We start from the raw sequence: 23,915 nt of genomic DNA, 5'->3' as shown, positions 1-23,915 counted from the left end.
GGAGTGTGTGTGAGAAGGGGTGTGTGTGTGTGTGTGTGTGTGTGTGTGTATGTGTGTGTGTGAGAGAGAGAGAGAAGGGGTGTGTGTGTGTGTGTGTGTGTGTGTGTGTGTACCTTCTCACACATCCCATATCTGGTGACCATCATCTTGGCGATCTTTGTGGCGCTGTCAAAGTCATTCGACGCACCTGGAGAAGCAAAGCAGAAAGTGAGCTCTGACTCCCACTGCACCAACTGTGACTCATGCTGCACTGACTGTGACTCCCGCTGTACTGACTGTGACTCGTGCTGTACTGACTGTGACTCCCGCTGTACTGACTGACTCGTGCTGTACTGACTGTGACTGATGCTGCATTGACTGTGACTCATGCTGCACTGACTGTGACTCCCGCTGTACTGACTGACTCGTGCTGTACTGACTGTGACTCGTGCTGTGCTGGCTGTGACTCGTGCTGTACTGTGACTCGTGCTGTACTGACTGTGACTCATGCTGCACTGATTGTGACTCATGCTGCACTGACTGTGACTCATGCTGCACTGACTGTGACTCATGCTGCACTGACTGTGACTCATGCTGCACTGACTGTGACTCATGCTGCACTGACTGTGACTCCCGCTGTACTGACTGACTCGTGCTGTACTGACTGTGACTCGTGCTGTACTGACTGTGACTCGTGCTGTACTGACTGACTCGTGCTGTACTGACTGTGACTCGTGCTGTACTGACTGTGACTCGTGCTGTACTGACTGTGACTCATGCTGTACTGACTGTGACTCGTGCTGTACTGACTGTGACTTGTGCTGTACTGACTGTGACTCGTGCTGCACTGACTGTGACTCCCGCTGTACTGACTGACTCGTGCTGTACTGACTGTGACTCGTGCTGTACTGACTGTGACTCCCGCTGTACTGACTGACTCGTGCTGTACTGACTCGTGCTGTACTGACTGTGACTCGTGCTGTACTAACTGTGACTCATGCTGTACTGACTGTGACTCCCGCTGTACTGACTCACTCGTGCTGTACTGACTGACTCGTGCTGCACTGACTGTGACTCATGCTGCACTGACTGTGACTCCCGCTGTACTGACTGACTTGTGCTGTACTGACTGTGACTCGTGCTGTACTGACTGTGACTCGTGCTGTACTGACTGTGACTCGTGCTGTACTGACTGTGACTCCCGCTGTACTGACTGACTCGTGCTGTACTGACTGTGACTCGTGCTGTACTGACTGTGACTCGTGCTGTACTGACTGACTCGTGCTGTACTGACTGTGACTCATGCTGTACTGACTGACTCGTGCTGTACTGACTGTGACTCGTGCTGTACTGACTGACTCGTGCTATACTGTGACTCGTGCTGTACTGACTATGACTCGTGCTGTACTGACTGTGACTCCCGCTGTACTGACTGACTCGTGCTGTACTGACTCGTGCTGTACTGACTGTGACTCGTGCTGTACTGACTGTGACTCGTGCTGTACTGACTGTGACTCGTGCTGTACTGACTGACTCGTGCTGTACTGACTGTGACTGATGCTGCACTGACTGTGACTCATGCTGCACTGACTGTGACTCCCGCTGTACTGACTGACTCGTGCTGTACTGACTGTGACTCGTGCTGTACTGACTGTGACTCGTGCTGTACTGACTGTGACTCGTGCTGTACTGACTGTGACTCGTGCTGTACTGACTGATTCCTGCTGTACTGACTGTGACTCCCGCTGTACTGACTGTGACTCCCGCTGTACTGACTGACTCGTGTTGTACTGACTGACTCGTGCTGTGCTGGCTGTGACTCGTGCTGTACTGTGACTCGTGCTGTACTGACTGTGACTCATGCTGCACTGATTGTGACTCATGCTGCACTGACTGTGACTCATGCTGCACTGACTGTGACTCATGCTGCACTGACTGTGACTCATGCTGCACTGACTGTGACTCATGCTGCACTGACTGTGACTCATGCTGCACTGACTGTGACTCATGCTGCACTGACTGTGACTCCCGCTGTACTGACTGACTCGTGCTGTACTGACTGTGACTCGTGCTGTACTGACTGTGACTCGTGCTGTACTGACTGACTCGTGCTGTACTGACTGTGACTCGTGCTGTACTGACTGTGACTCGTGCTGTACTGACTGTGACTCATGCTGTACTGACTGTGACTCGTGCTGTACTGACTGTGACTCATGCTGCACTGACTGTGACTCATGCTGCACTGACTGTGACTCCCGCTGTACTGACTGACTCGTGCTGTACTGACTGTGACTCGTGCTGTACTGACTGTGACTCGTGCTGTACTGACTGACTCGTGCTGTACTGACTGTGACTCGTGCTGTACTGACTGTGACTCGTGCTGTACTGACTGTGACTCGTGCTGTACTGACTGTGACTCGTGCTGTACTGACTGTGACTCGTGCTGCACTGACTGTGACTCCCGCTGTACTGACTGACTCGTGCTGTACTGACTGTGACTCGTGCTGTACTGACTGTGACTCCCGCTGTACTGACTGACTCGTGCTGTACTGACTCGTGCTGTACTGACTGTGACTCGTGCTGTACTGACTGTGACTCATGCTGTACTGACTGTGACTCCCGCTGTACTGACTCACTCGTGCTGTACTGACTGACTCGTGCTGCACTGACTGTGACTCATGCTGCACTGACTGTGACTCCCGCTGTACTGACTGACTTGTGCTGTACTGACTGTGACTCGTGCTGTACTGACTGTGACTCGTGCTGTACTGACTGTGACTCGTGCTGTACTGACTGTGACTCCCGCTGTACTGACTGACTCGTGCTGTACTGACTGTGACTCGTGCTGTACTGACTGTGACTCGTGCTGTACTGACTGACTCGTGCTGTACTGACTGTGACTCGTGCTGTACTGACTGACTCGTGCTGTACTGACTGTGACTCGTGCTGTACTGACTGACTCGTGCTATACTGTGACTCGTGCTGTACTGACTATGACTCGTGCTGTACTGACTGTGACTCCCGCTGTACTGACTGACTCGTGCTGTACTGACTCGTGCTGTACTGACTGTGACTCGTGCTGTACTGACTGTGACTCGTGCTGTACTGACTGTGACTCGTGCTGTACTGACTGTGACTCCCGCTGTACTGACTGACTCGTGCTGTACTGACTGTGACTGATGCTGCACTGACTGTGACTCATGCTGCACTGACTGTGACTCCCGCTGTACTGACTGACTCGTGCTGTACTGACTGTGACTCGTGCTGTACTGACTGTGACTCGTGCTGTACTGACTGTGACTCGTGCTGTACTGACTGTGACTCGTGCTGTACTGACTGTGACTCGTGCTGTACTGACTGATTCCTGCTGTACTGACTGTGACTCCCGCTGTACTGACTGTGACTCCCGCTGTACTGACTGACTCGTGTTGTACTGACTGACTCGTGCTGTGCTGGCTGTGACTCGTGCTGTACTGTGACTCGTGCTGTACTGACTGTGACTCATGCTGCACTGATTGTGACTCATGCTGCACTGACTGTGACTCATGCTGCACTGACTGTGACTCATGCTGCACTGACTGTGACTCATGCTGCACTGACTGTGACTCATGCTGCACTGACTGTGACTCATGCTGCACTGACTGTGACTCATGCTGCACTGACTGTGACTCCCGCTGTACTGACTGACTCGTGCTGTACTGACTGTGACTCGTGCTGTACTGACTGTGACTCGTGCTGTACTGACTGACTCGTGCTGTACTGACTGTGACTCGTGCTGTACTGACTGTGACTCGTGCTGTACTGACTGTGACTCATGCTGTACTGACTGTGACTCGTGCTGTACTGACTGTGACTTGTGCTGTACTGACTGTGACTCGTGCTGCACTGACTGTGACTCCCGCTGTACTGACTGACTCGTGCTGTACTGACTGTGACTCGTGCTGTACTGACTGTGACTCCCGCTGTACTGACTGACTCGTGCTGTACTGACTCGTGCTGTACTGACTGTGACTCGTGCTGTACTGACTGTGACTCATGCTGTACTGACTGTGACTCCCGCTGTACTGACTCACTCGTGCTGTACTGACTGACTCGTGCTGCACTGACTGTGACTCATGCTGCACTGACTGTGACTCCCGCTGTACTGACTGACTCGTGCTGTACTGACTGTGACTCGTGCTGTACTGACTGTGACTCGTGCTGTACTGACTGTGACTCGTGCTGTACTGACTGTGACTCCCGCTGTACTGACTGACTCGTGCTGTACTGACTGTGACTCGTGCTGTACTGACTGTGACTCGTGCTGTACTGACTGACTCGTGCTGTACTGACTGTGACTCATGCTGTACTGACTGACTCGTGCTGTACTGACTGTGACTCGTGCTGTACTGACTGACTCGTGCTGTACTGACTGTGACTCGTGCTGTACTGACTGTGACTCGTGCTGCACTGACTGTGACTCGTGCTGCACTGACTGTGACTCCCGCTGTACTGACTGACTCGTGCTGTACTGACTATGACTCGTGCTGTACTGACTGTGACTCCCGCTGTACTGACTGACTCGTGCTGTACTGACTCGTGCTGTACTGACTGTGACTCGTGCTGTACTGACTGTGACTCGTGCTGTACTGACTGTGACTCGTGCTGTACTGACTGTGACTCATGCTGCACTGACTGTGACTCATGCTGCACTGACTGTGACTCGTGCTGTACTGACTGACTCGTGCTGTACTGACTGTGACTCGTGCTGTACTGACTGTGACTCGTGCTGTACTGACTGACTCGTGCTGTACTGACTGTGACTCGTGCTGTACTGACTGTGACTCGTGCTGTACTGACTGTGACTCGTGCTGTACTGACTGTGACTCGTGCTGTACTGACTGTGACTTGTGCTGTACTGACTGTGACTCGTGCTGCACTGACTGTGACTCCCGCTGTACTGACTGACTCGTGCTGTACTGACTGTGACTCGTGCTGTACTGACTGTGACTCCCGCTGTACTGACTGACTCGTGCTGTACTGACTCGTGCTGTACTGACTGTGACTCGTGCTGTACTGACTGTGACTCATGCTGTACTGACTGTGACTCCCGCTGTACTGACTCACTCGTGCTGTACTGACTGACTCGTGCTGCACTGACTGTGACTCATGCTGCACTGACTGTGACTCCCGCTGTACTGACTGACTTGTGCTGTACTGACTGTGACTCGTGCTGTACTGACTGTGACTCGTGCTGTACTGACTGTGACTCGTGCTGTACTGACTGTGACTCCCGCTGTACTGACTGACTCGTGCTGTACTGACTGTGACTCGTGCTGTACTGACTGTGACTCGTGCTGTACTGACTGACTCGTGCTGTACTGACTGTGACTCATGCTGTACTGACTGACTCGTGCTGTACTGACTGTGACTCGTGCTGTACTGACTGACTCGTGCTATACTGTGACTCGTGCTGTACTGACTATGACTCGTGCTGTACTGACTGTGACTCCCGCTGTACTGACTGACTCGTGCTGTACTGACTCGTGCTGTACTGACTGTGACTCGTGCTGTACTGACTGTGACTCGTGCTGTACTGACTGTGACTCCCGCTGTACTGACTGACTCGTGCTGTACTGACTGTGACTGATGCTGCACTGACTGTGACTCATGCTGCACTGACTGTGACTCCCGCTGTACTGACTGACTCGTGCTGTACTGACTGTGACTCGTGCTGTACTGACTGTGACTCGTGCTGTACTGACTGTGACTCGTGCTGTACTGACTGTGACTCGTGCTGTACTGACTGTGACTCGTGCTGTACTGACTGATTCCTGCTGTACTGACTGTGACTCCCGCTGTACTGACTGTGACTCCCGCTGTACTGACTGACTCGTGTTGTACTGACTGACTCGTGCTGTGCTGGCTGTGACTCGTGCTGTACTGTGACTCGTGCTGTACTGACTGTGACTCATGCTGCACTGATTGTGACTCATGCTGCACTGACTGTGACTCATGCTGCACTGACTGTGACTCATGCTGCACTGACTGTGACTCATGCTGCACTGACTGTGACTCATGCTGCACTGACTGTGACTCATGCTGCACTGACTGTGACTCATGCTGCACTGACTGTGACTCCCGCTGTACTGACTGACTCGTGCTGTACTGACTGTGACTCGTGCTGTACTGACTGTGACTCGTGCTGTACTGACTGACTCGTGCTGTACTGACTGTGACTCGTGCTGTACTGACTGTGACTCGTGCTGTACTGACTGTGACTCATGCTGTACTGACTGTGACTCGTGCTGTACTGACTGTGACTTGTGCTGTACTGACTGTGACTCGTGCTGCACTGACTGTGACTCCCGCTGTACTGACTGACTCGTGCTGACTGACTGTGACTCGTGCTGTACTGACTGTGACTCCCGCTGTACTGACTGACTCGTGCTGTACTGACTCGTGCTGTACTGACTGTGACTCGTGCTGTACTGACTGTGACTCATGCTGTACTGACTGTGACTCCCGCTGTACTGACTCACTCGTGCTGTACTGACTGACTCGTGCTGCACTGACTGTGACTCATGCTGCACTGACTGTGACTCCCGCTGTACTGACTGACTCGTGCTGTACTGACTGTGACTCGTGCTGTACTGACTGTGACTCGTGCTGTACTGACTGTGACTCGTGCTGTACTGACTGTGACTCCCGCTGTACTGACTGACTCGTGCTGTACTGACTGTGACTCGTGCTGTACTGACTGTGACTCGTGCTGTACTGACTGACTCGTGCTGTACTGACTGTGACTCATGCTGTACTGACTGACTCGTGCTGTACTGACTGTGACTCGTGCTGTACTGACTGACTCGTGCTATACTGTGACTCGTGCTGTACTGACTGTGACTCGTGCTGCACTGACTGTGACTCATGCTGCACTGACTGTGACTCCCGCTGTACTGACTGACTCGTGCTGTACTGACTATGACTCGTGCTGTACTGACTGTGACTCCCGCTGTACTGACTGACTCGTGCTGTACTGACTCGTGCTGTACTGACTGTGACTCGTGCTGTACTGACTGTGACTCGTGCTGTACTGACTGTGACTCGTGCTGTACTGACTGTGACTCCCGCTGTACTGACTCACTCGTGCTGTACTGACTGTGACTCGTGCTGCACTGACTGTGACTCATGCTGCACTGACTGTGACTCCCGCTGTACTGACTGACTCGTGCTGTACTGACTGTGACTCGTGCTGTACTGACTGTGACTCGTGCTGTACTGACTGTGACTCCCGCTGTACTGACTGACTCGTGTTGTACTGACTGACTCGTGCTGTGCTGGCTGTGACTCGTGCTGTACTGTGACTCGTGCTGTACTGACTGTGACTCGTGCTGTACTGTGACTCGTGCTGCACTGACTGTGACTCCCGCTGTACTGACTGACTCGTGCTGTACTGACTGTGACTCGTGCTGTACTGACTGTGACTCCCGCTGTACTGACTGACTCGTGCTGTACTGACTCGTGCTGTACTGACTGTGACTCGTGCTGTACTAACTGTGACTCATGCTGTACTGACTGTGACTCCCGCTGTACTGACTCACTCGTGCTGTACTGACTGACTCGTGCTGCACTGACTGTGACTCATGCTGCACTGACTGTGACTCCCGCTGTACTGACTGACTTGTGCTGTACTGACTGTGACTCGTGCTGTACTGACTGTGACTCGTGCTGTACTGACTGTGACTCGTGCTGTACTGACTGTGACTCCCGCTGTACTGACTGACTCGTGCTGTACTGACTGTGACTCGTGCTGTACTGACTGTGACTCGTGCTGTACTGACTGACTCGTGCTGTACTGACTGTGACTCATGCTGTACGACTGACTCGTGCTGTACTGACTGTGACTCGTGCTGTACTGACTGACTCGTGCTATACTGTGACTCGTGCTGTACTGACTATGACTCGTGCTGTACTGACTGTGACTCCCGCTGTACTGACTGACTCGTGCTGTACTGACTCGTGCTGTACTGACTGTGACTCGTGCTGTACTGACTGTGACTCGTGCTGTACTGACTGTGACTCGTGCTGTACTGACTGTGACTCGTGCTGTACTGACTGACTCGTGCTGTACTGACTGTGACTGATGCTGCACTGACTGTGACTCATGCTGCACTGACTGTGACTCCCGCTGTACTGACTGACTCGTGCTGTACTGACTGTGACTCGTGCTGTACTGACTGTGACTCGTGCTGTACTGACTGTGACTCGTGCTGTACTGACTGTGACTCGTGCTGTACTGACTGATTCCTGCTGTACTGACTGTGACTCCCGCTGTACTGACTGTGACTCCCGCTGTACTGACTGACTCGTGTTGTACTGACTGACTCGTGCTGTGCTGGCTGTGACTCGTGCTGTACTGTGACTCGTGCTGTACTGACTGTGACTCATGCTGCACTGATTGTGACTCATGCTGCACTGACTGTGACTCATGCTGCACTGACTGTGACTCATGCTGCACTGACTGTGACTCATGCTGCACTGACTGTGACTCATGCTGCACTGACTGTGACTCCCGCTGTACTGACTGACTCGTGCTGTACTGACTGTGACTCGTGCTGTACTGACTGTGACTCGTGCTGTACTGACTGACTCGTGCTGTACTGACTGTGACTCGTGCTGTACTGACTGTGACTCGTGCTGTACTGACTGTGACTCGTGCTGTACTGACTGTGACTCGTGCTGTACTGACTGTGACTCGTGCTGCACTGACTGTGACTCGTGCTGCACTGACTGTGACTCCCGCTGTACTGACTGACTCGTGCTGTACTGACTGTGACTCGTGCTGTACTGACTGTGACTCGTGCTGTACTGACTGACTCGTGCTGTACTGACTGTGACTCGTGCTGTACTGACTGTGACTCGTGCTGTACTGACTGTGACTCGTGCTGTACTGACTGTGACTCGTGCTGTACTGACTGTGACTCGTGCTGTACTGACTGTGACTCGTGCTGCACTGACTGTGACTCGTGCTGCACTGACTGTGACTCCCGCTGTACTGACTGACTCGTGCTGTACTGACTGTGACTCGTGCTGTACTGACTGTGACTCCCGCTGTACTGACTGACTCGTGCTGTACTGACTCGTGCTGTACTGACTGTGACTCGTGCTGTACTGACTGTGACTCATGCTGTACTGACTGTGACTCCCGCTGTACTGACTCACTCGTGCTGTACTGACTGACTCGTGCTGCACTGACTGTGACTCATGCTGCACTGACTGTGACTCCCGCTGTACTGACTGACTTGTGCTGTACTGACTGACTCGTGCTGTACTGACTGTGACTCGTGCTGTACTGACTGTGACTCGTGCTGTACTGACTGTGACTCCCGCTGTACTGACTGACTCGTGCTGTACTGACTGTGACTCGTGCTGTACTGACTGTGACTCGTGCTGTACTGACTGACTCGTGCTGTACTGACTGTGACTCATGCTGTACTGACTGACTCGTGCTGTACTGACTGTGACTCGTGCTGTACTGACTGACTCGTGCTATACTGTGACTCGTGCTGTACTGACTATGACTCGTGCTGTACTGACTGTGACTCCCGCTGTACTGACTGACTCGTGCTGTACTGACTCGTGCTGTACTGACTGTGACTCGTGCTGTACTGACTGTGACTCGTGCTGTACTGACTGTGACTCGTGCTGCACTGACTGTGACTCCCGCTGTACTGACTGACTTGTGCTGTACTGACTGTGACTCGTGCTGTACTGACTGTGACTCGTGCTGTACTGACTGTGACTCGTGCTGTACTGACTGTGACTCCCGCTGTACTGACTGTGACTCCCGCTGTACTGACTGACTCGTGCTGTACTGACTGTGACTCGTGCTGTACTGACTGTGACTCGTGCTGTACTGACTGACTCGTGCTGTACTGACTGTGACTCATGCTGTACTGACTGACTCGTGCTGTACTGACTGTGACTCGTGCTGTACTGACTGACTCGTGCTATACTGTGACTCGTGCTGTACTGACTATGACTCGTGCTGTACTGACTGTGACTCCCGCTGTACTGACTGACTCGTGCTGTACTGACTCGTGCTGTACTGACTGTGACTCGTGCTGTACTGACTGTGACTCGTGCTGTACTGACTGTGACTCGTGCTGTACTGACTGACTCGTGCTGTACTGACTGTGACTGATGCTGCACTGACTGTGACTCATGCTGCACTGACTGTGACTCCCGCTGTACTGACTGACTCGTGCTGTACTGACTGTGACTCGTGCTGTACTGACTGTGACTCGTGCTGTACTGACTGTGACTCGTGCTGTACTGACTGTGACTCGTGCTGTACTGACTGATTCCCGCTGTACTGACTGTGACTCCCGCTGTACTGACTGTGACTCCCGCTGTACTGACTGACTCGTGTTGTACTGACTGACTCGTGCTGTGCTGGCTGTGACTCGTGCTGTACTGTGACTCGTGCTGTACTGACTGTGACTCATGCTGCACTGATTGTGACTCATGCTGCACTGACTGTGACTCATGCTGCACTGACTGTGACTCATGCTGCACTGACTGTGACTCATGCTGCACTGACTGTGACTCATGCTGCACTGACTGTGACTCCCGCTGTACTGACTGACTCGTGCTGTACTGACTGTGACTCGTGCTGTACTGACTGACTCGTGCTGTACTGACTGTGACTCGTGCTGTACTGACTGTGACTCGTGCTGTACTGACTGACTCGTGCTATACTGTGACTCGTGCTGTACTGACTATGACTCGTGCTGTACTGACTGTGACTCCCGCTGTACTGACTGACTCGTGCTGTACTGACTCGTGCTGTACTGACTGTGACTCGTGCTGTACTGACTGTGACTCGTGCTGTACTGACTGTGACTCCCGCTGTACTGACTGACTCGTGCTGTACTGACTGTGACTGATGCTGCACTGACTGTGACTCATGCTGCACTGACTGTGACTCCCGCTGTACTGACTGACTCGTGCTGTACTGACTGTGACTCGTGCTGTACTGACTGTGACTCGTGCTGTACTGACTGTGACTCGTGCTGTACTGACTGTGACTCGTGCTGTACTGACTGATTCCTGCTGTACTGACTGTGACTCCCGCTGTACTGACTGTGACTCCCGCTGTACTGACTGACTCGTGTTGTACTGACTGACTCGTGCTGTGCTGGCTGTGACTCGTGCTGTACTGTGACTCGTGCTGTACTGACTGTGACTCATGCTGCACTGACTGTGACTCATGCTGCACTGACTGTGACTCATGCTGCACTGACTGTGACTCATGCTGCACTGACTGTGACTCATGCTGCACTGACTGTGACTCATGCTGCACTGACTGTGACTCATGCTGCACTGACTGTGACTCCCGCTGTACTGACTGACTCGTGCTGTACTGACTGTGACTCGTGCTGTACTGACTGTGACTCGTGCTGTACTGACTGACTCGTGCTGTACTGACTGTGACTCGTGCTGTACTGACTGTGACTCATGCTGTACTGACTGTGACTCGTGCTGTACTGACTGTGACTTGTGCTGTACTGACTGTGACTCGTGCTGCACTGACTGTGACTCCCGCTGTACTGACTGACTCGTGCTGTACTGACTGTGACTCGTGCTGTACTGACTGTGACTCCCGCTGTACTAACTCACTCGTGCTGTACTGACTGACTCGTGCTGCACTGACTGTGACTCATGCTGCACTGACTGTGACTCCCGCTGTACTGACTGACTCGTGCTGTACTGACTGTGACTCGTGCTGTACTGACTGTGACTCGTGCTGTACTGACTGTGACTCGTGCTGTACTGACTGTGACTCCCGCTGTACTGACTGACTCGTGCTGTACTGACTGTGACTCGTGCTGTACTGACTGTGACTCGTGCTGTACTGACTGACTCGTGCTGTACTGACTGTGACTCATGCTGTACTGACTGACTCGTGCTGTACTGACTGTGACTCGTGCTGTACTGACTGACTCGTGCTATACTGTGACTCGTGCTGTACTGACTGTGACTCGTGCTGCACTGACTGTGACTCATGCTGCACTGACTGTGACTCCCGCTGTACTGACTGACTCGTGCTGTACTGACTATGACTCGTGCTGTACTGACTGTGACTCCAGCTGTACTGACTGTGACTCCCGCTGTACTGACTCACTCGTGCTGTACTGACTGTGACTCGTGCTGCACTGACTGTGACTCATGCTGCACTGACTGTGACTCCCGCTGTACTGACTGACTCGTGCTGTACTGACTGTGACTCGTGCTGTACTGACTGTGACTCGTGCTGTACTGACTGTGACTCCCGCTGTACTGACTGACTCGTGTTGTACTGACTGACTCGTGCTGTGCTGGCTGTGACTCGTGCTGTACTGTGACTCGTGCTGTACTGACTGTGACTCATGCTGTACTGACTGTGACTCGTGCTGTACTGACTGACTCGTGCTGTACTGACTGTGACTCGTGCTGTACTGTGACTCGTGCTGTACTGACTGTGAATCGTGCTGTACTGACTGTGACTCATGCTGTACTGACTGACTCGTGCTGTACTGACTGTGACTCGTGCTGTACTGACTGACTCGTGCTATACTGTGACTCGTGCTGTACTGACTGTGACTCGTGCTGCACTGACTGTGACTCATGCTGCACTGACTGTGACTCCCGCTGTACTGACTGACTCGTGCTGTACTGACTGTGACTCGTGCTGTACTGACTGTGACTCCCGCTGTACTGACTGACTCGTGCTGTACTGACTCGTGCTGTACTGACTGTGACTCGTGCTGTACTGACTGTGACTCATGCTGTACTGACTGTGACTCCCGCTGTACTGACTCACTCGTGCTGTACTGACTGTGACTCGTGCTGCACTGACTGTGACTCATGCTGCACTGACTGTGACTCCCGCTGTACTGACTGACTCGTGCTGTACTGACTGTGACTCGTGCTGTACTGACTGTGACTCGTGCTGTACTGACTGTGACTCGTGCTGTACTGACTGTGACTCCCGCTGTACTGACTGACTCATGCTGTACTGACTGTGACTCGTGCTGTACTGACTGTGACTCGTGCTGTACTGACTGTGACTCGTGCTGTACTGACTGTGACTCCTGCTATACTGTGACTCGTGCTGTACTGACTGTGACTCGTGCTGTACTGACTGTGACTCGTGCTATACTGTGACTCGTGCTGTACTGACTGTGACTCGTGCTGTACTGACTGTGACTCCCTCTGCACTGACTGTGACTCGTGCTGTACTAACTGACTCGTGCCGTACTGTGACTCCTCACCGGTGGTGATGTTCTCGGGGCCAAACATCAGCTCCTCGGCCACGCGCCCCCCCATGCTGACGTCCATCTGGGCCAGCAGCTGCGAGCGCGTCTCGCTCCAGCGGTCGTTCTCTGGCAGCAGCGACACCTGAGGAGTCAGGACGAAGGATGAGCGACGGCAGACGGTCTCAGGGCCCAGGCTAAGGGGTCACAGGGGTCACGGGGCCTTACGTGTCCCAGGCTGGGGCCCCGGGGCATGATGGTGGCCTTGTTGATGGGCATGGCGTCTTTGGTGTAGAACGCCACAATGGCGTGGCCCGACTCGTGGTAGGCGGTGATCAGCTTGTTCTTCTGGTCTATTTCAGCGCTCCTCCTCTCGGGACCTGTGGGGGGGACAGGATGACTCAGCAGCTGTTTGAGTGTCAGCAGCAGGGGGCGGGGTCTCCTCACCCATGAGGATCTTGTCTTTGGCGAACTCCAGCTCCTTCATGGTGACCATTCCCTTGTTGTCCACCGCCGCCTTCAGGGCCGCCTGGTTCACCAGGTTCTCCAGGTCGGCACCGGAGAAGCCCACCGTCCCCCGAGCGATCAGGTTCGCCTCGATTGCTGCAGGGGGGGGGACACCAGCGCTCAGTCTGGCTGCAGGTAAACACCACACTAGTCCTACAGCATCAGGACCTACCCCCGAACCCCAACCCTACCCCCTAAACCTAACCCCAACCCCTAACCCTACCCTCTAACCTAAGTCTTCCTGACTCGTGGATATAAGAATCTTTCAACCCCTTTGACCTCCAGAAAAGTCTAGAACGTTCTGTTCTGTGCTGTCTGTGATGTAATCTAGTGTGAACACAAAGTGGTGTCACACCTGGATCCACTTTGATCTTCTTTAGATACCAGTCCAGGATCTCGGTGCGTCCCTTCACATCCGGCTTGGGGACGGTCACCTGCATGTCGAAACGGCCCGGCCGGATCAGAGCGCTACGGGAGAACACGCGAGTAAGAACACGGAAGACACACGGAACAAACAGAAGACACACACGGAACACACAGAACACACAGGAAATACACACGGAACACACGTACTGGTCCAGGGACTCGGGGAAGTTGGTTGCTCCGATGACGATGACGCCTTCATTTGGTTTGAACCTTAAACACAAGAGATCAGATCAGCCGCCTCTACTTCCTGTCTGCGCTCTGCCAGACGTCTACTTCCTGCCTGTGCTTTGCCAGACGTGTACTTCCTGCCTGCGCTCTGCCAGACGTCTACTTCCTGCCTGCTCTCTGCCAGACGTCTACTTCCTGCCTGCGCTCTGCCAGACGTCTACTTCCTGCCTGCGCTCTGCCAGACGTCTACTTCCTGCCTGCGCTCTGCCAGACGTCTACTTCCTGCCTGCGCTCTGCCAGACGTCTACTTCCTGCCTGCGCTCTGCTAGACGTCCACTTCCTGTCTGCGCTCTGCCAGACGTCTACTTCCTGTCTGCGCTTTGCCAGACGTGTACTTCCTGCCTGCGCTCTGCCGGACGTCTACTTCCTGCCTGCGCTCTGCCAGACGTCTACTTCCTGCCTGCGCTCTGCCAGACGTCTACTTCCTGTCTGCGCTCTGCCAGACGTCTACTTCCTGCCTGCGCTCTGCCAGACGTCTACTTCCTGCCTGCGCTCTGCTAGACGTCCACTTCCTGTCTGCGCTCTGCCAGACGTCTACTTCCTGTCTGCGCTCTGCCAGACGTCTACTTCCTGCCTGCGCTCTGCCAGACGTCTACTTCCTGTCTGCGCTCTGCCAGAAGTCTACTTCCTGCCTGCGCTCTGCCAGACGTCTACTTCCTGCCTGCGCTCTGCCAGACGTCTACTTCCTGCCTGCGCTCTGCCAGACGTCTACTTCCTGTCTGCGCTCTGCCAGACGTCTACTTCCTGTCTGCGCTCTGCCAAACGTCTCCTCACTGACTCGTCTCCGGTGCAGACGTGTTGTGGTCGCCGTGGCGACGTGAGTGTGTGTGGGGGGTGGTACCCGTCCATCTCGGCCAGCAGCTGGTTGATGGTCTGGCGGGAGTAGGGGTGCATGGGGGACTCGATGCGCTTCCCCCCCACGCTGTCCAGCTCGTCGATGAAAATCACACAGGGAGTGTTGGCCTTGGCCTCCCCTGGGGGAGACACGTGTCAGCTTCAGCAGCTCAGCTTCAGGTGTGGCTGTAACGGTTCTAACGGTTCTAAAGGCTCTAACGGTTCTAAAGGCTCTAACGGTTCTAAAGGCTCTAACGGTTCTAACGGCTCTAACGGTTCTAATGGTTCTAAAGGCTCTAACGGTTCTAAAGGCTCTAACGGTTCTAAAGGCTCTAACGGTTCTAACGGTTCTAAAGGCTCTAACGGTTCTAAAGGCTCTAACGGTTCTAACGGCTCTAACGGTTCTAACGGTTCTAAAGGCTCTAACGGTTCTAAAGGCTCTAACGGTTCTAAAGGCTCTAACGGTTCTAACGGCTCTAACGGTTCTAACGGTTCTAAAGGCTCTAACGGTTCTAAAGGCTCTAACGGTTCTAAAGGCTCTAACGGTTCTAAAGGCTCTAACGGTTCTAACGGTTCTAAAGGCTCTAACGGTTCTAAAGGCTCTAACGGTTCTAAAGGCTCTAACGGTTCTAAAGGCTCTAACGGTTCTAACGGTTCTAAAGGCTCTAACGGTTCTAACGGCTCTAACGGTTCTAAAGGCTCTAACGGCTCTAACGGTTCTAAAGGCTCTAACGGTTCTAACGGCTCTAACGGTTCTAAAGGCTCTAACGGTTCTAAAGGCTCTAACGGTTCTAAAGGCTCTAACGGTTCTAACGGTTCTAAAGGCTCTAACGGTTCTAAAGGCTCTAACGGTTCTAAAGGCTCTAACGGTTCTAACGGCTCTAACGGTTCTAAAGGCTCTAACGGTTCTAAAGGCTCTAACGGTTCTAAAGGCTCTAACGGTTCTAACGGCTCTAACGGTTCTAACGGCTCGAACGGTTCTAACGGTTCTAAAGGCTCTAACGGTTCTAAAGGCTCTAACGGTTCTAAAGGCTCTAACGGTTCTAAAGGCTCTAACGGTTCTAAAGGCTCTAACGGTTCTAAAGGCTCTAACGGTTCTAACGGCTCTAACGGTTCTAAAGGTTCTAACGGTTGTAAAGGCTCTAACGGTTCTAAAGGCTCTAACGGTTCTAAAGGCTCTAACGGTTCTAAAGGCTCTAACGGTTCTAAAGGCTCTAACGGCGACACCCACTGAAGAGGTTGCGGATGCGTCCGGCCCCCACCCCCACAAACATCTCGTCGAACTCGGAGCCCGAGGCGTAGTAGAAGGGCACGTCGGCCTCGCCAGCCACCGCCCGGGCCAGGAGGGTCTTCCCGGTTCCTGGAGGTCCGACCAGGAGAACCCCTGAAGAACCAGAGACACCGTCAGTCAGCTGGAGCCACCGGCTCACCACCACGCCCCCCGCCCCCCAGTGCCCCCCTACCTTTGGGCAGCTTCCCTCCCAGCGCGGTGAACTTCTGGGGGTTCTTCAGGAACTCCACCACGTCCTGCAGCTCGCTCTTGGCCTCCTCGGCGCCCTTGACGTGCTCAAAGGTCACATTCTTGATCTGGACCGGGTCCAGCGCCACATTCAAGCCTGAGGTGGTTCGGAACCGCACTGCCCACAATGGTTAGGTTACAGTTCGAAATCACACAGCATGACAGCTAACGGCGAGATGATCACTACTGATTACTGATCGCTAACGCTAGCTCGCTGACATGAGGAGGGGCCTTTACCCGACAGGAAGGGCAGCTTGAAGAGGCCGTAGAGTCCCACCAGCAGCAGCAGCAGCAGGATGAGGCGCGTCCTCCTCAGGGAATCTGAACGGGGGGGCACAGAAGGTCAGCAGGGGTCCCACATGACCCCACGGGGCGCGGGACCACACCCACCCTGTGTGCGCTGGGCCAGCACCTGGGCCTTCAGGAAGCCCTCGGTGAAGCCCCACTTGAAGGCGTCCTGGTGGCCCTCGGGGACGTTCTTCTGCTTCAGGAGGCTCTCCAGGCTCTCCACGTCCAACGGCCTGTCCCGGCTCAGGAACCCCTGGAGACCAGACGGGTCAGACCGACGCCCACCTGACAGAGGACAGCCCCCCAACTCGTGTGTCGCCCCCCTCACTAGTCAGTGCACTGGAACCTACTTTGATGAAGGAGGGCACGACGCCATCAGGCTCCAGGGCACGGGCCGGCGCCCCCTGCTGCCTCCTGGTCCTGCGGAGCGTCTTGAAGCCTCGGGTCTGGAGCAATCCTGCAGGAAGCTGAAGGTCAGCCCTCAGGCCACGCCTGCATCAGCTGAAACCTTTGACCCACCTGGCCAGAGCTGCAGCTGCGTGCTGAGGTTCTGCAGAGGTGAAGGGTGCTGCCGGGACAGGAAGGGCGTCGGCATGGGCGTCGGCCCCCACAAGAAGCCTGGAACAAAACACAACATGTTGAGCCTGAGGCCATGCTAGCTAGCAAAGACATTACGCTAAGCTAATCTGAGATGGTCAGGTCAAAGGTCAGCGGCTGAGGAGACGCCGCCGGTCTCTGGTGTGTGGAGGGACAGTAGAAGCTGCGCTGACTCACCGTTTTTATTGTAGAGAAACGAGTGTGAGGAAACATAGGAGGTCCTCCAGGTGCCAGGGTCACCCGGCAGAAGCCCCGCCTCCTGAGGGCTCCAGTGGGGGAGGAGCAGCTCATCCAGGGGCAGAGCTTCCAGGTCCAGAAACCTCAGCTCTCGCAAGGTCCACGTCTGTGGACACGTAGAGCAGAGGTCATGTTACCGCCAATAAACCGTGTGCATTCCAACATGACATGTATGCATCCATTTCATTTCATTTAATACACTGTTATAATCCCCCAAGGGAAATTAAGAACGCACAACGAACGAACGATTTGTTAGTCAATCAAATCACATGCATACATATTAGTGAGTACAGGCCCCTGTATCACACACACACACACACACACACACACACACACACACACACACACACAGGGGGGCCTGTAGGCATGCAGGGAGGTAGAGTGGCAGCAGCTCCTTCTTGGTGCGCCTCAAATGAGCAATTTGTAAAGGGGACGGCGCCTTGCTCAAGGGCGCCTCGGCAGTGCTCCAGAGGTGAGCTGACACCTCCCACTGTCAGCTCACCTCTGGGTATTTTTTTTGGGCGGGAGCGGGAATCGAACCGCCGATCTTGGATCATAGGACGACCCACTCTACCGCCCGCTTTACCGCTGAGCCACTGCCGCCACATTTATGACTTTGTTTTCTCAAGGTCAGGTCATTGACTCATTTTCATCCCTTTTGCTGCCCGAGTAATGTGTTTTTGTTTCATCTTTCTATCTGCAACGGTTATGAACATATTTGGTGGACTAATGGATGAACACCGACAATTACAAGACATCACCACTGTGAAGCGGGATGGAATAATATACGGTAGGAGCTACGCAAGCTACCTTCATGTCCTCTTTCACTACATCCATAAACCTCCTCTTTGGTCTTCCTCTAGGCCTCCTGCCTGGCAGTTCAGAACTCAGCATCCTTCTACCAATATATTCACTATCTCTCCTCTGGACATGTCCAAACCATCTCAGTCTGGTCTCTCTGACTTTATCTCCAGAACCTCTAACATGTGCTGTCCCTCTGATGGACTCATTCCTGATCCTATCCATCCTGGTCACTCCCAGAGAGAACCTCAGCATCTTCATCTCTGCTACCTCCAGCTCTGTCTCCTGTCTTTTCCTCAGGGACACTGTCTCTAGACCAGTGGTTCTTAACCTGGGTTAGATCGAACATGCGTGGCTTTACCTTGGAAAGTGTTACTCTGATGTCATTTTCACACCAAAGTCTGTTTCTGTTGTTTTCCATCAGCTTAAGGAAGTGTTCCTTTATTTTTACTAGTGCCAGACTAGAGTTGCCCAACTTGACATTGCAAATCATGCAGAACGCTGACTCCCTGGGCTTGCGCTAGCCATTCGACAGAGGCATGTAAATTCCATATTGGCTACAAGGTTTTTAGCCTGTGTAGCCATAGCAGCGTGCTTATTTTTGTGGACCGCTGTGGACCATCTGTTGTGGACCTACACCTCCCATCCACCAGTTATCACCCCCCACCTAACCATCGACTGGGGTCCTGCTGCCTCTCTTCCTTGGTGTCATCTTACTGTTCCACCCCTCATCCGCCCAGCCGCCATGGACCTTCCTCTGTGGACCTGCACCTCCGAGCCCACCAGTATCACCCCCATCTCTCCATGTGCTGTGGACCTTATCCTCCAAGCCCACCAGCACCCCCCCTCAACTATCCATCGGCTGGGGTCCTGCTTCCTTTCCTCCTCCTTCCTCCATACAGTCATCCAATCAGCTGTAGTTGTGCCTTGACTTTATCAACCTGAACCATATTGATACTGTCTCTCTCTGGCCTGTCTCACTCTCTCTCTGTCTCTCTCTCTCTCTGTCTCTCTCTCTCTCTGTCTCTCTCTCTCTGTCTCTCTCTCTCTGTCTCTCTCTCTCTCTGTCTCTCTCTCTGTCTCACTCTCTCTCTGTCTCTCTCTCTCTGTCTCTCTCTCTCTGTCTCTCTCTCTCTGTCTCTCTCTCTCTGTCTCTCTCTCTCTCTGTCTCTCTCTCTCTGTCTCTCTCTCTCTCTCTGTCTCTCTCTCTCTCTGACCCTGTTCTTATCTTCCTTTGATTTCTTTTCCACCCAACCGGTCGAGGCGGATGGCCGCCCAAAAGAGTCTGGGTTCTTCCCGGAGTTTCTTCCTCATCGAGGGAGTTTTTCCCTCCACTGTCTCTGATGCTCTGGAGGGTTCAGTTGGTTTCTGTCTGTTAAAGCGCTTTGAAATGTCTGCTGTCATGATTAAGAGATATATCAATAAAACTTGATTGATTGATTGATTGATTTTTAGGAAAAAAAGGCTAAAACTTACAAATTTTTCGGACTCACAGAAATCCCCGAGCGAACTTTTTCTCTCATTAGCGCAGCTATTTCTGTCGGTGTGCGCCAACAGAAGTAGCCGAAGTGACCCGAACGCTCCCGACCATTAAATATGCACTGGGGTCATGACCTCCTCTCGTCCAATGACAAACAAAAAGATTCTATTTTTACAAACCCGTGAATCGGTGTACGACAAGGAGAGGACCATCGATCAAAAGAATCCAGTGTTTTCTAGTAGAGTTTGTGTTAAAGTCCTCATTAATAAACAAATGGTGAATGCTGAGGGGGGGGGACAGACCGATCAGAAGGTCAATGAAAGATATTATCAATACTTGTTCGTAGTCTTAGACTTTTGTTCCCTCTGACCAGCAGGAATAACCAGCGATGATGTAAATGTGTTTTCACCTCGCTTGATGTTTTATACGTCTTTTTAAATTGAAATGAAAATTCATGTTATTGAATTAAATAAAACAAACTAAACTAAACTAAACTCTGTCATACCAATGGTGTTGGTGGTGGTCAGAGTTCAAATGTCTTCTAGTCTCAGTAAACTACCAGTAAACACTGAGTAATATTTAGTCTGACTGTATCTTCAGAGTGAATGAAGTTTTCAATGGTTGAATCTCACATTCATTCCTGCATAAAGTAGGACAGAAATAAAGAGAGTTCAGCTTCAGCTGCTGGCTTTAGTGGCTTTTTGGAGGTAAACTGAACACAAGATTTTGTCCTCAGAATGCAGGAAAATAACCCCATTTTTTAAAAAACTTCCCGGGGGAGGACCCCCGGATCCCCCCTTTGGGAGATATATAACCCCAACGCCCCCTTGTGATGAGTGTTGGTCGTCAGCATGCTGCACCACTGTCTTAGACACAGTGGCTTTTTGTGGCTTGCTCAATTCTTTTACAAGGAGCCAGTGATTAGTCACACTAGCTCCTGGTGCTAGCCCTGACTCCCATCACGTTCCGTTATACAGTACATGTAAATTCACGTTGCACATATTCGTCCGACCACTTTCTTTTTTTGCTCAACATAGTTACTATGAATTAAAATATTAAGAAAGCAATCAGATGACGTACCATCGTGACAGTAGAGGTAAGATCTTAAGCTCGATCTTAAGCCTGAGCCGAAGCCTGGCTCGAAATTCAGGCCAGGTCGGGCTCAGAATGTCAATAACAATACCCGCGGGCTCGGGTCAGGTCAGGCTGGATTTTTTAGACCCGATCTTACCTCTACCCGACAGACATAAATCAACTACTGAGTGCGCAAAATCCCATGTAGCACAAGTAGGCTAATCGATGTAGCGTCACATGATCACCTGCAGCCAGTGATGGCTAAGAGGGTGGGTCATCATGAATTGACACTATGTGTCAAAGGGACAGTGATTTGTGTATGTTCGGCAAAAATACCCGACACATCGTGTCGGGTGTATTGTCTTGACCTCCGTCTCCGCTGAACCCCTGAGACCGACTCACGGAACCCCTAGGGTTCAATGAAACCACTGGTCTAGACCAAACATCGCTGGTCTCACCACAGTTTTGTACACCTTTCCTTTCCTTTTAGCTGAAACTCTTCTATCACACATCACACCTGACACTTTCCTCCACCCGTTCCATCCTGCCTGGACACGCTTCTTCACCTCTTTTCCACACTCTCCATTGCTCTGGACTGTTGACCCTAAGTACTTCAAATCCTCCACCTTCTTGATCTCTTCTCCCTGTAACCTCACTCTTCCACTTGGGTCCCTCTCATTCACACACATGTACTCTGTCTTACTGCGGCTAACCTTCATTCCTCTCCTTTCCAGGACAAACCTCCACCTCTCTAGCTTCTCCTCCACCTGTTCCCTGCTCTCACTACAGATCACAATGTCATCTGCAAACATCATAGTCCATGGAGATTCCTGTCTAACCTCGTCTGTCAGCCTGTCCATCACCATAGCAACAAGAAGGGGCTCAGAGCTGATCCCTGATGCAGTCCCACCTCCACCTTGAACTCCTCTGTCACACCTACACACACCTCACCACTGTCTTACAGTCCTCATACATGTCCTGCACCGCTCTAACATACTTCTCTGCCACTCCAGACTTCCTCATACAATACCACAGTTCCTCTCTGGACACCCTGTCATCAGCTTTCTCCAGATCTACAAAAACACAATGCAGCTCCCTCTGGCCTTCTCTGTACTTCTCTATCAACATCCTCAAAGCAAATACTGCATCTGTAGTACTCTTTTTTTGGCATGAAACCATACTGCTGCTCACAAATGTTCACTTCTGCCCTTAGTCTAGCTTCCACTACTCTCTCCCATAACTTCATTGTATGGCTCATCAGCTTTACTCCTCTGTAGTTGCCACAACTCTGCACATCTCCCTGGTTCTTAAAAATGGGCACCAGCACACTTCTCCTCCATTCCTCAGGCATCTTCTCACTATCTAAGATCCTGTTGAACAACCCAGTCAGAAACTCTACTCCACCTCTCCTAGACACTTCCATACCTCTACAGGTATATCATCAGGACCGACTGCCTTTCCACTCTTCATCCTCTTCAATGCCCTCCTCACTTCATCCTGACTAATCTTTGCTACTTCCTGGTCCACAACAGTCACCTCTTCTAGTCTTTGTTCTCTCTCATTTTCCACGTTCATCAACTCTTCAAAGTACTCTTTCCATCTTCCCATCACACTACTGGCACCTGTCAATAGACTTCCGTCCCTATCCTTAATCACCCTAACCTGCTGCACGTCCTTCCCATCTCTGTCTCTCTGTCTTGCCAACCTGTATAGATCAGTCTCTCCCTCCTTACTGTCCAACCTAGCATACAAGTCATCATAAGCTTCTTGTTTGGCCTTTGCTACCTCTACCTTCACCTTACGCTGCATCTCCCTGTACTCCTGTCTACTCTCCTCAGTCCTCTCAGTGTCCCACTTCTTCTTAGCTAACCTCTTTCTCTGTATACACTCCTGTACCTCCTCATTCCACCACCAAGTCTCCTGATCTACTTTCCTTCCAGATGACACACCAAGTACTCTCCTACCTGTCTCCCTGATCACATTAGCTGTAGTTGTCCAGTCATCTGGAAGCACCTCCTGACCACCCAGAGCCTGTCTTAACTCCTTCCTAAAAGTCATGCAACACTCCTCCTTTTTCAGCTTCCACCATTTCTTCTTCTGCTCTGTCTTTGTCCTCTTCATCTTCCTCACCACCAGAGTCATCCTACACACCACCATCCTATGCTGTTTGGCTACACTCTCACCTACCACTACTTTACAGTCACTGATCTCCTTCAGGTTACACCGTCTACACCAGATGTAGTCTACCTGTGTGCTCCTACCGCCACTCTTATAGGTCACCCTATGTTCCTGCCTCTTCTGGAAGAAAGTATTCACTATAGCCAAACCTGCCCATCACCTCCTCATCACCTCTGTTTCCTGCACCAACATGTCCATTGAAGTCTGCTCCAATGACAACTCTCTCACTTCTAGGTATGCTCTGCATCACTTCATCAAAATCCAGCCAGAATTTCTCCTTCTCCTCCAGCTCACATCCTACCTGTGGAGCATACCCACTAACAACATTGAACATCACACCTTCTATTTCTAGCTTCAGACTCATCACTCTATCCGACACTCTTTTTACCTCCAGGACATTCCTAACAAACTCCTCCTTCAAGATAACTCCTACTCCATTTCTCTTCCCATCTACACCATGATAGAACAACTTGAACCCTGCTCCTAAACT

At 52.3% G+C, this 23,915-nt stretch overlaps 1 protein-coding gene across 2 annotated transcripts in view; it reads right to left on the bottom strand.

Annotated features, from left to right (window-relative positions):
• The window catches only part of LOC137612781 (ATP-dependent zinc metalloprotease YME1L1-like), a 28,378-nt gene that overhangs the window by 2,123 nt on the left and 2,340 nt on the right, over nucleotides 1–23,915 (bottom strand). The window contains exons 3-16 of one of the 2 annotated variants that reach the window (XM_068341490.1): nucleotides 17,833–17,998; nucleotides 17,578–17,676; nucleotides 17,409–17,515; nucleotides 17,161–17,311; nucleotides 17,008–17,091; nucleotides 16,715–16,888; nucleotides 16,483–16,635; nucleotides 15,259–15,391; nucleotides 14,337–14,399; nucleotides 14,119–14,231; nucleotides 13,704–13,859; nucleotides 13,485–13,636; nucleotides 13,275–13,401; nucleotides 114–187 (exon numbers count right to left, since the gene is read on the bottom strand). In XM_068341490.1, the coding sequence (XP_068197591.1) occupies nucleotides 114–187; nucleotides 13,275–13,401; nucleotides 13,485–13,636; nucleotides 13,704–13,859; nucleotides 14,119–14,231; nucleotides 14,337–14,399; nucleotides 15,259–15,391; nucleotides 16,483–16,635; nucleotides 16,715–16,888; nucleotides 17,008–17,091; nucleotides 17,161–17,311; nucleotides 17,409–17,515; nucleotides 17,578–17,676; nucleotides 17,833–17,998 (1,752 nt within the window). The remainder of the gene's footprint in view (nucleotides 1–113; nucleotides 188–13,274; nucleotides 13,402–13,484; nucleotides 13,637–13,703; nucleotides 13,860–14,118; nucleotides 14,232–14,336; nucleotides 14,400–15,258; nucleotides 15,392–16,482; nucleotides 16,636–16,714; nucleotides 16,889–17,007; nucleotides 17,092–17,160; nucleotides 17,312–17,408; nucleotides 17,516–17,577; nucleotides 17,677–17,832; nucleotides 17,999–23,915) is intronic. The other variant, XM_068341491.1, reaches the window with a different exon arrangement.

This window comes from Antennarius striatus, chromosome 18 (genome assembly GCF_040054535.1).
Source record: "Antennarius striatus isolate MH-2024 chromosome 18, ASM4005453v1, whole genome shotgun sequence".
Lineage (NCBI taxonomy): Eukaryota > Metazoa > Chordata > Actinopteri > Lophiiformes > Antennariidae > Antennarius > Antennarius striatus.
Note: the sequence above shows the minus strand (reverse complement) of the source record. Positions and strands in the feature narration are given on the sequence as shown.